The sequence below is a fragment of the Aythya ferina genome (genome assembly GCF_964211825.1).
Source record: "Aythya ferina genome assembly, chromosome: 1".
NCBI classification, from domain to species: domain Eukaryota; kingdom Metazoa; phylum Chordata; class Aves; order Anseriformes; family Anatidae; genus Aythya; species Aythya ferina.
In genome coordinates this window covers 33,065,048-33,082,280 of record NC_140296.1, presented here as the reverse complement: position 1 = coordinate 33,082,280, position 17,233 = coordinate 33,065,048, and the positions used below count along the sequence as shown (strand labels likewise).

Genomic DNA, 17,233 nt, shown 5'->3' with positions numbered 1-17,233 from the left:
TTAGAAATATACAATTTATGATTTCATTAATAGCTGTATAAAATTTCATGTAAATATCTTTGTTTTCAGCTTTATTAGTGATACATTTTTCATCTAACATGAGACAGTGGAATCAACTATGTGCTGTGCCAAAGAATCCCACTCACTGTTCAGTGCTCCTAAATTTAAAATTAGAAGTGTTTCACTGCACCTGAATTGCTTTGGCTCAGATAAGTAATTCCAATAGATCGACTTTAGTGATAATCTTCTAACTTTAAATTTAGACTCACTGAAATGTCTGGTTTCTTCAGAACATAATTTTCCAGGCTGAAGAAGTTGTTCTATGGAACTGCAGCTAGCATTAAGGGGAGAGACAGATTATAAGTATTATATAGTACATGTATATTCAGTTACTCAAACCTTAAGTCATCTTTCAAGATTTTGAAATGTTCATATACAAAATTTAATTTTAGGGAATGTGTCATATCACAGTTATTAATGGGAAGAGGGACTGAATGTTCAAAAAAATTTACACAAGCAAAGAGATAATGGCGGCAAGCAAATGCAAAAATGCAAGTGAATATAGGTTAGCTAAGGAACTTATGATCAAGGCACAATATGAGCCACAAAGCAGAAAAACTCATATAAAATAATTTTTAAAAGATACTTCCAGATTCAACTTTCTGGGATAAAAATTATGACTGTGGTTTGAAATGCTGGAAAGGTATCACATTTTATGCTTTGTTGGCACATCATACATTTTGGAGTTATAGATAAAAGATGTCTAGTTTTGCCAAAGATTGGATCCCATTTAACTTTTTAAAATGTGATTAATTCTAAGATTTTTAAAAACAACTAAGGGACCTAAGGCCTAACAACTAAGGCCTAAGTGTGGATTTTGACTTAAATCTCATTATAAGCAGACTTTAGGGTTGGTAATCACCTTAACTAATTACCAATCTGAAAGCTGCAACCTGGTCTACAGGTCATTTAATTTTCTTCCATAGCCAACATGGAGAGGTTATTCCAGGACTGTTATCTTGGATGGTTCTTATTTTATGATAATGTAAATCATACTCTTTCTCTGTGACTCATCCATGCCCTTCTAAATGGTTATAGCTTATACATGTTCATCACAAGTACAAGTATTTACATAAGGTATGACGCAGAAGAAAAGAAATCTAAGGATCTACATGTATAAGGATCTAGTACAGTACATCCCTTTGTCAGTCTTGTCATCACTAGAAAAAGTTTAGTTATTTGTGTTATATAAATTTCTGTCCTTGTTTGCAAAACATTCTTTTGAACCCCAACATTGCCTCCTATCTAGATAAAAGCAAAATTTCATACTGCAAGGCTCCTTCTGTTGTTGGAAACACCCCACTTCATAGAGATGGCAAATGAAATGTCAGTTTACTAGTCAAGGTGTCTAGTTGTATGTCACTTACATATCACTTCCACTCGATTTGGCTGTCAGTTTTGCATAAACTGAAGACCTAGTTAATGTAAAACCAGAATGTATTTCCACATTTTTCCTCAGGGGTCATGGAATGTCAAAAAGTATTAGCAGGCTTAGTTGATGTCTTACATGTAAGACACCCTAGGATATTACAGTACCCTTGGGTGGAAAATTAGAGTACTTCTTTTTATAAACAAATTCATAGAGGTATGAAACAAACAAAACCACAAAAAGAAAAAAGAAAGAGAAAAATAAAAAGGTGGGGGAAAACAAGAAGAAAAATGATGGAATGAGAAGCAAGATAGAAAAGCAAGAAGCAAGACAGACAAATGCACTGAGTTCTGTAGAAAGAGCTGTACTTTGACCAGTTCGAAAAATGTCAGTTTCATTCCTTTTCAGGCAGTGAATATAGGCCATTGTGCTGAAACACTTAACAGGAGTGCTAAATGAGATAGCTTCTAAGGTAAATGAAAGGTCTAAAATGATCTCGGTCTGATAACACATTCATATGCAAGACAGGTTTAAGTGAAATAAGTTAAAGTTTACCAAACTGTTGGGTAAATTCCCCTTACTGGGCATGAGATACTCAAAGCTAGAAGGAAGTGCTGAAGAGACAACTAGAGTGGGAAAGTCAGTGTAACCCTTCTGGTAGGCAATTATAGAAGTGGGCATTAACAGCTGAATGTGTTTTGGAGGGCAAACAGCACAATATTCAGTGAGACACACTAAAAGTAAGAATCCTTTAAGAAACAGTAGGTTAAGCTTCTAATGTATAAATAAGACAAATTGATAGATGATGGTAAAAATTATACCTTAGTCATCTTAGGTTTGTTTTTGTGGTTTCTTATTTATTTATTTATTTATTAGGCTTGACAACTACCTTAACCAAATTATCCATCTGAAAGAATGAATAATTCTTTTCATAAGTATCTTCATAAAGTGAACTGAGACAAGCACAGTCTGCAAGAGCAGAAAAAGAAGAAGGAACCACATTAAAATATTCAGGTAATTATATATACAAAACTTGAAAGAAGGTGTTCACAGGAGGAAAATCACAGTATATTACTCTGAGAGGAAATCTGTTTACTGCAAAATAATCCTGCTTCACAGCGAACATCTAGCTGAAGCACCTATGTTAGAACCATAGATGTTTGTGACTCCATACAGACAGGAATAAGAAAATATATATATGTCTAGAGCACAATGCAGCTAACCACGGAGCTATTGTGCCTTTTGGAGACCAGATTTGCCCCACCCTGCTGTACATCAGATCAAGTGGGAGAGTGATTTTTTTCTTATCAATGTCATACAAGCATCAAGTGAATCACCTTCAGGGAGCTCAATGTGACTGGTGTTGACTTCAGCAATTAACATTTAAACACATGGATTGGCACTCCTAATGTAGAAACATTTCAGCAATGAGATTTAGATTGGATGAACCTCGGCTCTATAGTTCTGACCTTGTGTTGCTGAAATCAGTAGGAATTGTTCCACTGATTTAGCAAAGTCTGTGAATGAGACAGATGTTCAGTCAGTGCTAATCTAATTGGATTTCAAAAAGAACATGACCTAACAAAAAAAAAAAAAAAAAGTAAAAAAAAAGAGAGAGAGAGAGAGAGAGACCATCAAAAATATCAATTCAAACTTATTAATAACAATGTAATATGAAAGAAGAATGCTGCCTTACCACTTTAGCATCTGGTCTATCAGATCAAAACCAAAATGTATGTTAATGAAATGTAGAAGGCAAAAATCAAGGAAAGTTACACAAAAAGCTAACTACTGTTGTATCTTCTCAGATTCAATGTTTCAGGTAGTCTTTTACAATCCAGCTCTTGGTCCCAGACAAAATCTAGAAATGCAAAGGTGCATTTAATGAAAATTAACCTATTTTAGGTGGAAAGGATGAAATCAAAGAAATGGAACCTAACTGGTTTGTTTGCTTTGAGGATTTAGTCTGCTACATATTTTCTTGAAAGCACTTTACTGAAATTATTGCATATTTTATTGAAATAGGAGGATAGGACTAGATAACCTCCAGAGGTCTTTTCAAGACACAACCATTGTATAATTCTATGATTCTGTGAAACTAATTTGATCATCACTAGACAATTTATGATCCTAGGGTTTTTCAAGTTATTTTGATAAAATACTCAATTGCAAATTACTTCTCTATTGTTCATGTGTTTACAGAATAAGAATTACTAAACCAGGTGTTATTAAATTATGATTGCTCATCACTCAAAAGATAGTGATAAATTAGAAAATATTAAAACACTATTTTATACTTGTAGCTAAAAGGTAACGTAATTGCTTGAACTTTTTGAACAACTGTTTGTTTATTACTTAAGTCACAGACTAGAGTATTACCTTTAGAAGTGAATATTCTGTGCTTGCTGTGACCACTTGTGTCACCAGAAGTCAATGTCTCTGCTTCAGGATGAATGTCAAAGAAACATTTTCCAGGAAAATAACCGATTATATGCCATAGCTCTGCCACTGATTAAAACTTGTCTCCAACATATAGTTTACTTCTGTTACCTATATATTAATGTCTATGTAACAAATGTTATAAAATATTATAGAAGATAGAAAATGTTATAAAACACTAAAAGTTATATGTCTTATGGGACTGTTTCTAAGCTACTGATGAGAAATGGGAAATACAAACAATTAAGCTGCAGATCTTTTCTTCAGATATCTCTGAAGACTTCATGAAGCCTAGAGTGTACAGGTATAAAGAAAGAAAATTTCATACAATTTTCAGATAACAACCTTTTGGATGAATCTGGATTCCCCAGTTCTATTGGCCATCCTATTCCTCTTTTAGTTCTACTTTCATGTCATTTTTAGTTTACCATGTGTGCTATCAAAACAATACACCATACCTTAACAGATAAAAGCACCCCTTCTCTCCAAGCAGCTCTATAAAACTGACTGACCCTGCTGAGCTGTGTCTATTCATTTGTGTAATATTTACATGTAAAGGGCAACAGATTTGAATAATAAGTTTGAATAACTCTGGAGCAACAGATATAGAAGTTATGAAAATTTATAATAAATAACATTACCTGTTCATGACTTCATCCGGAAGATATTAGCTAGTAAATTACTAATAATAGTAACAGTTTTGTTAGAATCCATACTTAATTATACACATAAACTCCAGTTCAGTTTTCTTAAATGTTATTCTAATTAGGAATATGTGATGTTCCTGATAAATATTTTTAGGATCAATCTCTTCAACACCTTTCTTTTTTTTTTTTTTCTTTCTTTCTTTTTTTTTTTTTTCCCCTACATTACGGTATGATTTAATCGTATTCCAGTATTCAGTGAATCGTATTCAGTATTCAATGAAGTCTGATTTTGCTTTTCATAATTTAAACCATTCTAAGACAGACTGACATTGCAAGTTAAAACAAAACTGGCATTTATTCATTAATCAAATAATGATGGATGGAAATCTACCGATTGATCATTATTTCATCAAGAGCAAAAGCATGTGAATAATGTGAAATTCTTGCAGTGGTCAGTGACAGATTTTAATATCATTGCAGTCTTTTAATTAAAGCACCAAATTAAGAATTAAGACATATCTCCAAGCTCTTAATTAACTGGAATCAGTAATGATTTGAGATTGTATCTATGCATAACTTCTGTATTATTCTTAATAGTGACAATTCCCTTTTTCTACCTATATCAGGCAACACACTCTATTTTGAAAGCATTGCTTGTCTATTTTTCTGTTGTTTTTTTTTGGCCTTTATGAATTTCCATCCTTACAGAAACACCACCACACAAAGGTGTAGTTTATCTTAATGAGCAAACAGATTTTAAAGGTCTACAATAGGGAAGATCAGCTAGGTGAGATCTTGATCACATGATTGGGCTGATGCCTCCTTGTTCTTATGCAGTCTCCATGACCCGTGGCAGCATGCCATTGCTTTCCTCCTGGATTCATAATGTTTCATCAGAAAGAGGTAAGAAATAATGCTCTCAAAATTTACCACGCAGAAGATATGTATTCCATGACCCTCAGTCTGAATCAGATCTAGAACAATGGACTCTCATTTATGGGGAAAGAGCACTAGCCTCTAAGGTATTCTGGAAAATGTAGGACCTGGAATGCTATCTTCTTGCTTTTTAAAAAATTGGTCCTGTTCTGTTGGACACTATGACAGATTAGAACCCAAGTGGGTATATATTCCCATCATTGTTCATTGTTCTTTAAGTAACCTACATTTGATGGACCTGACTGCCATCTGAAGATCTTCAGAAATCTTAACAGGAAACTTAAGCATTTGTTTTGGGAGAATTCTACAGGAGGAGATGGCTAATAAATATACAGATACAACTTTAAATTAGTGCCTCAGACACTGCATCTCAAACAGCTTCCCTTAGATTTCACAATACAGATGCAGTTACTTAGTACTCATTGTTACTGAGCTTACTAGCTAGACACCTTGCAATGCTTTCTGTATGTGTAGAATCAGAGAGCAAGTCAGCTAAAATCCAAAATGTTTTGTTTGTTTGGTTGGTTGTTGTTGTTTTTTGTCCTACCTATGACCTTAATCAAGAAAATCAAATGCTACTATATAAAATAGGTAGCTTATATTTGACAAACCCATAGTAGGAAAATGAAAAGACAGAAGTGGAGTTTAACTCCACAAATGTAACCTAATGATAAGGTAAAGAACTTATTTACTAAGTTTGAAAAAGGCTTGTAAATAATGTTGAAAATGAAACTCAAGCTCAAGTCTCTGTACAGAGCTATCTAGTCCTTCTGTGGTGAAGAAATTAGTTTCCAAATCACCTCTAGAAACAAGATTGTATAAATACAAAGAAGAAAATATGTTCAGAAGTACCATGGGGGGGGTGTGTGGAGGGGGGGTGGAGGAAGGGGGAGTAGATTTATTATGATGGAATCAAAGTCAATTACAATCTGAATGTTAAAGACAAGAAGCACTAATGATGAGAAGCGAAGGGGTAAGACAACATGATAAGGGCCATCTGAAAATCTGAGACTCTTTTTGAGTCTCAGAAAAGTCTTTGAGTCTTCTGAAAGAGGGGAGGGGATTGGATGGCAGGGGAGGGCAGGGGAGGGCAGGGGAGGGGAGGGGAGGGGAGGGGAGGGGAGGGGAGGGGAGGGGAGGGGAGGGGAGGGGAGGGGAGGGGAGGGGAGGGGAGGGGAGGGGAGGGGAGGGGAGGGAAGGGAAGGGAAGGGAAGGGAAGGGAAGGGAAGGGAAGGGAAGGGAAGGGAAGGGAAGGGAAGGGAAGGGAAGGGAAGGGAAGGGAAGGGAAGGGAAGGGAAGGGAAGGGAAGGGAAGGGAAGGGAAGGGAAGGGAAGGGAAGGGAAGGGAAGGGAAGGGAAGGGAAGGGAAGGGAAGGGAAGGGAAGGGAAGGGAAGGGAAGGGAAGGGAAGGGAAGGGAAGGGAAGGGAAGGGAAGGGAAGGGAAGGGAAGGGAAGGGAAGGGAAGGGAAGGGAAGGGAAGGGAAGGGAAGGGAAGGGAAGGGAAGGGAAGGGAAGGGAAGGGAAGGGAAGGGAAGGGAAGGGAAGGGAAGGGAAGGGAAGGGAAGGGAAGGGAAGGGAAGGGAAGGGAAGGGAAGGGAAGGGAAGGGAAGGGAAGGGAAGGGAAGGGAAGGGAAGGGAAGGGAAGGGAAGGGAAGGGAAGGGAAGGGAAGGGAAGGGAAGGGAAGGGAAGGGAAGGGAAGGGAAGGGAAGGGAAGGGAAGGGAAGGGAAGGGAAGGGAAGGGAAGGGAAGGGAAGGGAAGGGAAGGGAAGGGAAGGGAAGGGAAGGGAAGGGAAGGGAAGGGAAGGGAAGGGAAGGGAAGGGAAGGGAAGGGAAGGGAAGGGAAGGGAAGGGAAGGGAAGGGAAGGGAAGGGAAGGGAAGGGAAGGGAAGGGAAGGGAAGGGAAGGGAAGGGAAGGGAAGGGAAGGGAAGGGAAGGGAAGGGAAGGGAAGGGAAGGGAAGGGAAGGGAAGGGAAGGGAAGGGAAGGGAAGGGAAGGGAAGGGAAGGGAAGGGAAGGGAAGGGAAGGGAAGGGAAGGAAGGGAAGGGAAGGGAAGGGAAGGGAAGGGAAGGGAAGGGAAGGGAAGGGAAGGGAAGGGAAGGGAAGGGAAGGGAAGGGAAGGGAAGGGAAGGGAAGGGAAGGGAAGGGAAGGGAAGGGAAGGGAAGGGAAGGGAAGGGAAGGGAAGGGAAGGGAAGGGAAGGGAAGGGAAGGGAAGGGAAGGGAAGGGAAGGGAAGGGAAGGGAAGGGAAGGGAAGGGAAGGGAAGGGAAGGGAAGGGAAGGGAAGGGAAGGGAAGGGAAGGGAAGGGAAGGGAAGGGAAGGGAAGGGAAGGGAAGGGAAGGGAAGGGAAGGGAAGGGAAGGGAAGGGAAGGGAAGGGAAGGGAAGGGAAGGGAAGGGAAGGGAAGGGAAGGGAAGGGAAGGGAAGGGAAGGGAAGGGAAGGGAAGGGAAGGGAAGGGAAGGGAAGGGAAGGGAAGGGAAGGGAAGGGAAGGGAAGGGAAGGGAAGGGAAGGGAAGGGAAGGGAAGGGAAGGGAAGGGAAGGGAAGGGAAGGGAAGGGAAGGGAAGGGAAGGGAAGGGAAGGGAAGGGAAGGGAAGGGAAGGGAAGGGAAGGGAAGGGAAGGGAAGGGAAGGGAAGGGAAGGGAAGGGAAGGGAAGGGAAGGGAAGGGAAGGGAAGGGAAGGGAAGGGAAGGGAAGGGAAGGGAAGGGAAGGGAAGGGAAGGGAAGGGAAGGGAAGGGAAGGGAAGGGAAGGGAAGGGAAGGGAAGGGAAGGGAAGGGAAGGGAAGGGAAGGGAAGGGAAGGGAAGGGAAGGGAAGGGAAGGGAAGGGAAGGGAAGGGAAGGGAAGGGAAGGGAAGGGAAGGGAAGGGAAGGGAAGGGAAAAGTAGCCATTTTGCTCCAGAATAAAAGGATTGCAATTTATTATATATTTGCACAGAGAGTTTGTCCAGCTTTCTTTCCCTTTGTCATAGCCTATAGATAACAAACATCAGACTAATGATGACTGTACAGTGAATGCAGTTTAGGCCATGTTTGCTGTATATAAATAGTTAACTGGAAGAGAGGAGGCATAAGGAGTTTGTGTTTCCGAAGGAAATATTTTCAACATTGATGCAGTTGTGGGATGATGGATAGACATAAGTGCAGCAGCTGGTGTTTGCTGGGATTGATTGCATCCAAGATGATCTAAATAGCCTGCCAGAGAACCTGGTGTTGTTTTCTGTTGAAGAAGTCTTATGCAGATGATGGTAAGCACTGCTGTCAAGTAAAGGATATTTGTAAGTTGTGTACAGAAGCAGAAGAGCCATTGAGACTCCTATCAAAACAATTGGCTTTAAAGTAGTCATTAAAATCAAAACAGGTAGGAAAGAGTATCCAGACAAGGCAAAAGAGTCTCTCCCCTTGAGTTTCCTCCTAGAGTACCTCTCCATGTTCCCCCAAGAGCCTTTGCCTTCCTCGGAGCTATATGTCTCCAAATATCTTTCCTAACTTGTCTCCTTCAAAGAGCATCTCACCCCCATTTCTTGCCCCTGGCAGCTGTGCTCTTGCTTAAACATCTGGGGGAGGTGTCTTTTGTATTCTGACATGCAGTGTATACTGTTACTCTGCACCGATCGATGTATTTTTTGGAATCAAAAACTACACCAAAACTGGTTTGAACTGCATTCATGGCATAGTAATCATTAGCTCTCTAACACAGTTTAGTGTCTATTCTGAAACAAATCCATACAATCAATTTAGTCTGTTTTCTGCATGTGATTTCTGTAAGCAAGCAGACAATATTTAAATGGAATTTGATTTCTGTTGTTATGATTATTATTTTTAAATAGATACTTTTACTGCATGTATCGGTGTTCAGTGTTTTAAATTCATTCCCTATCATAGGTCAGATAAAATTGCACATCATTGTTCATGTTTGGATGAGCGTGGAAGCAATTCTGTAAAAAATCCCCCTGTGTGTCAATCAGTTTGTGAAAATACATGTGACTGAAATTTGCTTGTGTGTGTGCCCCTGCCAGCTAAATTTGATTGCCTGAAGATATTCAAGTTAGTTAAGAGAAACGAGCATGGGTAAAGAAAAATCATCTACAAATGTGAATATTCATGCAATTTGAATATTCTCCCCCCTGTAATTACAATTTCCCCCCAAAATGTGTACTGCATTTAAAATGGATGGATAAGTATCATGTCTTTTTCTGCATACATCTATTCACCAATCAGATTAGTTTTTCAAATACGCCTGACTTCCATGGGAGATGTTGGTTTCTCAGTAACTTTTGCAAATCAGTTTACTTAAATAAATTCCTAACCTAGGCTATTTGGGTAGGATTCAATCTGAGATTAAGACATCTACGTTTAGGGGGTTGTTTCTACTGCTTAAACACAGATGTCTATGCTATTTCAAACACTAGTCATATCCTGTCTAGTTGCTAACAGATACTTCAGAAGGTCATAAGTCTCCCATAGGTCCTGTGTCATATCCGTCAGCCTGTGCAGATGCCTTGGATACTCTAGGGCCTTCTGAAATTGCACTAGAAACCTGTGTTTAGGCAACTGAAATGAGTCTTTATAGCAGAAAGCTAAGCTCCTCTGAATATTTTGAGTAGCTAACCAAGTGAGACTCAGTTATCTAAACATAGGCACTCAATGCCATTTGAAATGCCTTAGGACATTCAAAACATCTGCAAAAAACTGGCAGATTTGACACAGGGCCTACAGAAGATCTCAGTATTTCAGAGTGGCATCTAGAGATTAAACAAGACATACCACAATGCAACTGAACCTTTTTCCATTGGCTGTGATGAAATTTTATAAACTTACCTCCCATGTAAAGACCTGTGTAGAGGCACCTAAATTAGGTGAATTCAAACTGAATCCTCCCACTTTTTCTCTACTTGTATTAAACACTTCAAACTTTTAATTCTTCACTTTGTTTTGTAAATCATAGAATATCCAGAAAGAAAAGGAACCCAGAAGGATCACTGAGTACAGCTCCTGGCTCCACACAGAACCACCCCAAAATCAGACTATGTGTCTGAGAGCGTTGTCCAAGCACCTCTTGAACTCCAGCAGGCTCAGTGCTATGACCACTGTCCTGGGGAGCCTGTTTCAGTGCCCATCCACCCTATTGGTGTAGAACCCGATGTCTTCCCTGGATTTTTTGAAATGTTTACACCATCTCAAATTCACAAAACACAAATAATACCCTAATATGCAAACACTGCATATGTTCATGTTGAATCTAATTGATGTTTGTGTATGGAGTAAAGAGTTAGTTTATAAAAGTTAGTTAGTTTAACATATGTTAGTATGTATCCATGCTCATGTTCAGATAATCTCTTATCATCATTCTACAATTTTTGGAACCTATTTCTTTCGATCTCCTTTCCTGTATTACCTTGCCTTTAGCAGAAGTTCTCTGGCAGGCTGCTAACACCTGTCTGGTGTTTGTACCATTGCTTACCATGGGGTCTATTCCAGTTTCTGCAGCACTAGCCCTAGAGTGCCAAACAGCACTGAAAGACAGCTAATGCTCAGCTATTATTAGGTAGCTGGAGGGAACACTCAAGATTTCTGCCAGAGGAATGACTTTTTTATTGAAATACCCAATATCTGCATTTATATGAGGACAATTTGAAGAGCAGAAAGGACTTTAATTAAACTGCCATATAATGCAGGCAGTGATGGACAATGCTGTTCTCAGAATCAGTTCAAGCTTTGGTTTGTCATTCACTAAATTTTGGGAGCATGCATGCTACATATATTTGCTCACAGTCCAGTTCCAATCTGGAATACGCCAAACGAGTTTCTAAGAAGTCAGAACCTTAGCACAAGGTAGACATTTGCTCATTTTGCCTCCTCCAATAAGTATGGGCACTAGTTAAAGTTTCTTGGCACTATCCATTTCAGCCTGAATCTGAGCAGAGGCACAGCAGAAGACAGCATACTATAAAATTAGGAATGGCAAAAGTGATTCCAGAAACTGCAGCCAGAAAGAGATTAAATAAATGCTGTCTATGTGTTCAAGCAGGAAGCCAACATTCTTATTCGTGAGCAACATAAGCGCATGCCTTTTCTTTCACAGTTCTGTTACATTAGTTGAATATATTGCATTCTTATTAACATTAAAATGTTGGACAAATCACTGTAGACTTTGTCACAATGGCTGCAGTAGTTGGAAAAGTTTCTCACATATGTCATTTATGGCAGGTAGTCCAGCATGGACACCAAAAAGGAAAGAAAGATAATTTTGCAGACCTATATATCTTTGTCTAAAACCACTTTACTTTTAATCAAAACCTCCAGTGTTGGATTTTCTAATTCTTTGTGCAGAAGGATTATAAGGTGCTCAAATATGATTTCTGGGCAAGGCACACTTCCAGAATCCATTGATAGCTTTGCAGCCCACTCCATTCCTTGTTAGGCTGTTCAGTGAGTAGGCAATGAAAAATCTCCTCTGCAGAGATAGATGGATTCCACCAGCAGCCTGGAAAATGTGCTCTCTTCCCTCTGGGACTTGCAGAAGATTAATGCCCTCCAAGGCTTGAATAGCCTTAAATAACATTGAAAGAATAAGAATAGCAAGTTCCCCAGTCTGATTTGCCCTAGCCCACAAAATTAAAACCCCTCAAAAAAATAACTGTCCGAATGAATTAAACTTGAAATATTAATCCAATTGTCTCTGCTTATGTATCCAGAAGGAGTATCTGAACAGCCCATAGTCCCAATTTTTCAGAGGTATCCTGTCATCGTGAAAACATTATGTTTGCAGAGAAGTGGGAGGAAGGCTTAATTTTCTTTTTGTCCTTCTCTGGATAGAAGATAGATGTATCTTAAAAATGCTGGAATTTTTCTATTGGATCACACCAATAATACATTGAGTCCAGTACTTTGTCTCAGACAATGGCAATGAGAGAGGCTATTTAAAGAGAGTGTGTAAGCCTTCTCATCCTCTGCAGTCCATCTCTGTTGTACTTCTTCTATATCTACAAATATTGTATTGGAACTACTTTTACTGTCTTATTGCTCTACAGGTGGTTTTTGCTTTGTTTTATTTGTTTTGTTTTGTTTTCCTTCTCCTCAGTAATGAGCTTCTCTCTCTAAATTGTTTTTGAGAAAATCATGTGTCAAAAGCCTTGTTTTTTATTTATTTTTTTATTATTTGTTTTATTTTTTCCCCCCAAGGTACTTCCAAGACATATGCTCCAGCACTTTTAGAAGTGCTGGCAGATCTAATGATTACTTTTATATTTTCCTATAATGGAAAGACTAGTTTTCTTAGCTATCCAGACTGCCTTGACCTCTGGTGAAAATCCATGACAGGAGTCCAAACTGAGTGCATGGGCTGGTTGTGAAGGCCACTTCTTTGTTCAACAACTGTAAGATTTTAGCTATTTCTTCCTTTGACTTCTGTCAAGAATAAGTTGTGTACCTTGCCTCCTGACTCATTGTCCTTAAGAAGGGGTTTCACTCTCATTTTTCTCCCTCTCCTGATCTTGATAGATAAACAAAGAATCCATAAACGAAGATTTAAGACCAGATGCTATAACTGAAAAGAATGAAAGTTTCCTCTAAGTCCAACCAGAGGGGTAGGATACATGATGACAACTGTCTAAAGGAGTAGGTGAGTATAAACTTCATGCCAAGTAGTATGAATTCACAGGCTAAATATGTTTTCTCACCATATTGCCCTCCCCAACCCACAGCAAATCCATGTCTGAACAGACCTTCCATTCTTCTCTGCCACTCTGAAAGGTGACAACATGAGAGCACAAGGCATACCTTATTTCCTTTACTTCAGCCACAGTGATAAGAATTTCTTCATTGCTTGAACCAAGTCAAAAAACATCAACTCAGCTTGCATCTACTCATTGCATTCTAGCTCAATGAGCACAGATGATTTTTTTTCTTTAACAGTGTGCAGAATGTATCACCAAGTACAGGCAAAATTTGCCCAGCTGGCACATATATTTCTGTAGCTTATTCCAGCTTACCTCAATCAGCAGAACAAGCACATCATCATCCTGCAGAAAACAAACAGCCCAGATTAAAACCTTTTATAACAGTTGAATTTATTTATTTATTTATTTTTTAAATACACAGCATAGAAAAGCTGAAAGGCTCTCTGATATTGCTGGTACACTTTTAGCCATGCTCTGACATATATATGTATTCTGAAGGCATGTTCAAAGGTGCTTTTTTTTTGAAAATGTATTAACAAAATAACAGAGGTAGGCAGAATGAGTCAATAGATGGAACAAGTTTTAATGCATGATATTGAATAAGAGGCAATACACACAGTGAAGAAATGCAAAAAAAAAAAAATTATATAATGAGGATGGGGGTGGTGTGGTGGTGGGTGCAAAGTATTTTAACTTAGAAGAGCAAGGAAGAAGCAACAAAGGCATGCATCAGTTATGGCATAACCAAGAAAAATTGGGGAAAATTATTATTATAAATGAATATAAGTGGGGCAATATTATATTTTTCAAGGCTAGGGAAAAGAATGCTATCCACACTGAAACAAGAGACAGTCTAAATGAATTTTAGATTTACTGAGCCTTCAAGTTTTAGACCTGGTCAGGATCTCAGCATCTATATTAGAAGTTGCCAATCTGTCACTCCTCAGCATTTCAGCAAGACTGTCGTGCCACAGGGGCTGCTTGGGAGACCATACTAAGACCTCTTGCTGTGGCTACAGACAGCTGAATATCCAGAGTGCTTGCAGTAATGAAGACTGTAGAAGAGCGACAAAGGAACAGAAGGAGACATCAAGGAAAGCTGCCAAGGCAGTTCTTAAAGTGTTCACCAGGGCAGTAGCAAATGTCACTGTGGTTCTTCAGTCACCGCCCTGATTATTTATCTTGCCTCATGTAAAACCAAGCTGATGGCATGGACTACTAAATCCCATAGGCTGAATCCAAACTGTAACCTTTGAAGAGGCTTTTTACATATTTTTTACATACGCATTTTTACATATAATATCCTATGCATTTTTACGTATAATATCCTATCAAGTTTGCCAGATGGTCAAGCCATTTATGTTTTGAATTATAACCTGAAAAGCCAGACTTCAGAGGTTGGACTATAGTCTGGTCCCTGTGTTCCTTAATTCTCTGTATCTGGACATAATAGATACAAATCTGCACAATAGACAAATTTGTACTTTGCACATAGTTTTCCCTCTGAAAACATTGATTTAAGATCATATTATCTCAAAGCTGTTTTGAATATATTACTTTATTACTTTATACTACTTTTGGCATCTTGATGTTAGCTATTGATCATTACTCTAATGACTAGAATATTTGCATCACCAACTGATGAAAACACTGAATTAAATGCCTTTTGTATTACAGTTTCTCATCTTAAATGAACCTGAAATTCTCTGAAAACATGTTTTAGGCATGCTGCCTAATATTTATCAGCAATTTTTTGTAAATTTTTGGTTCCTTATAAATAACTGATCTATTTGCTCAGGTGTCCAGTAAAAGAGAAATTTCATTTCTCAGATTCTGTTTCAATTAGTACTCATCAGTCATAAGTCAGGTTTTATATGACAGACTGAATGCTAGTATGAGATAAATTTCTCACACCGTTTGGTGTTCATTCTACATCATGATATACAGCACTGTAAATTCTAGTTGTATTTGTCTTTGTTTTGTCTGATTTCTAATCTCATTGACTTTTTTTCATGCTGCCATGAACATTTTATCAGTCCCTCTTGTGCTTTTACATTAAGTGTGCAGAAAATGTATATCTGAAATATCTGTCAGGTTACTGTCATAAGCTTCTGTCTGAAGTTATCAAAAGGTTTGTAATGGTTTTGGCTGAGAGAGAGTTAATTTTCTTCTTAGAGGCTGTTTTATATTTTTGACAAAAAGAGTGATAATAACACACCAATGTTTTTAGTTGTTGCAGAGCGGTGCTTACACAGAGTCAAGGACTTTTCTGCTTCCTGTGCTGTCCTGTCAGCGAGGAGGCTGGGGGTGCACCAGGAGCTGGGAGGGGACACAGCCAGGACAGGTGACTCAGACTGACTAAAGGGACATTCCATACCATATGGCATCATGCTCAGTGATAAAATCTGGGGTAAAGAAGGGTAATGTTATTTACCTTCCCAAGAAACCGTTACCCGTGACAAGCCCCGCTTTTCTGGAAGTGGCTGAACACCTGCCTTCTGGTGGGAAGCAAGAAATGGATTCCTTGTTTTGCTTTGCTAGCACAAGTAGCTTTTGCTTTACCTAGTAAACTGCCTTTGTCTCAACCCATGAGTTCTCACATTTTTACCTTTTTCTCCTCCATCCCACCTGGGGAGAGTGAGCAAGCAGCTGTGTGATGCTGAGCTGTCTGCCAGGGTTAAACCACAACAAGGTTACATGATGTTCTTAAGATTTTGTGTATTAAGTCTGTTTATATACATCAGCATCCCAATTATTGTTGTTATTATTATTTTGTCTGAGAAACAAAGAAGGGTATATCTGGAGGCTGAAATCAAGCCTCTTGCTGATTCTCTGAAATGAAATTTGTTGACTACTTCTGTTCAGAAATGTGTACTGTTGTATGCAATATTCATAATATGGATAGATACTTCATACAAGAATAATTTAATTGTCTGTTCTGCTCAACCATTGTTTAATGAATTCCTAACAACCTGACAACAAGCTGTCGGAGGGCCATTATTAAATTTCGTGTTTGCTTTGCAGTTTTGTTCACCATTGCTTCACCTATTTAGAATTAAGATGACATTAACTTCTTTTTTTCTTCTCAAATAAAACTTGGAATATTTTGTAATTTAAAAAATGCAATATTTAATCTTTCACTGCTGAAGCTTATTGGTCATAAAAAATAAAAAGTAGATTTTTACTTAAATCATTGTGTTGTGGTTTAACCTGGCCGGCAGCTAAGTACCACGTGGCTGTTCGCTCACTCTCTCCCTCCCCCTCTGGGATGGGGGAAGAGAATCAGGAAAATGAAGCCTGTGGGTTGAGATAGAGACAGTTTATTAGGACATAAAATAATAATAATAATAATAATAATAATAATAATAATAATAATAAATATGTACAAAAAAAGTGATGCACAATGCAATTGCTCACCACCCTCTGACCGATGCTCAGCCTATCCCTGAGCAGCTGGCCCCCCCCACCCCAGCTAGCCACCCCTACATATTGTTTAGCATGACATCAGATGGTATGGAATACCCCTTTGGCTAGTTTGGGTCACCTGTCCTGGGTCTGCCCCCTCCCAGCTCCTGCTGCACCCCTAGCTTGCCCACTGACAGGACAGAGTGAGAAGCTGAAAAGCCCTTGGCTTGGTGTAAGCACTGCTCTGCAACAATTAAAACATCAGCATGTTATCAGCACTCTTCTCATCCTAATCCAAAACATAGCACCCTACCAGCTACTAGGAGGAAATTAACTCTGTCCTAGCTGAAACCAGGACACATTGACAGCCTGTCAGGAAAAATATAGAAACCTAAGAGAAAAATATGTAATAAATAGTATAGCACACAGTAGGAAAATTTCCAAAAAATGCAGCAAAATTATTCCAGTTAATTTTATTAGGTATTTATTTGTTCTAAAATTATGTATTTATGTGAAAGGGAAAGAACCAGATGACCAAATGGGATGTCATTGACTATACTATTGTTAAATATAACTCTAGCCTGCCATCTTTTATTTATCTCTTCTATAAACTAAATTGACTTAATCTTTTTGATCTCTCTTTCAGTAGAAGTTTTCTAAATCTGTAAGGATTCTCATTTCCCTTCTTTGGACTGTTTCT

General features: G+C 38.8%; 1 protein-coding gene across 1 annotated transcript in view; it reads right to left on the bottom strand.

Moving 5' to 3' along the window:
• Positions 1–17,233, bottom strand: part of LOC311445746 (uncharacterized protein) — a 72,036-nt gene that overhangs the window by 27,135 nt on the left and 27,668 nt on the right. The window contains exon 5 of the mRNA XM_084538146.1: positions 13,441–13,470. Coding sequence (XP_084394272.1) covers positions 13,441–13,470 — 30 coding nt within the window. The remainder of the gene's footprint in view (positions 1–13,440; positions 13,471–17,233) is intronic.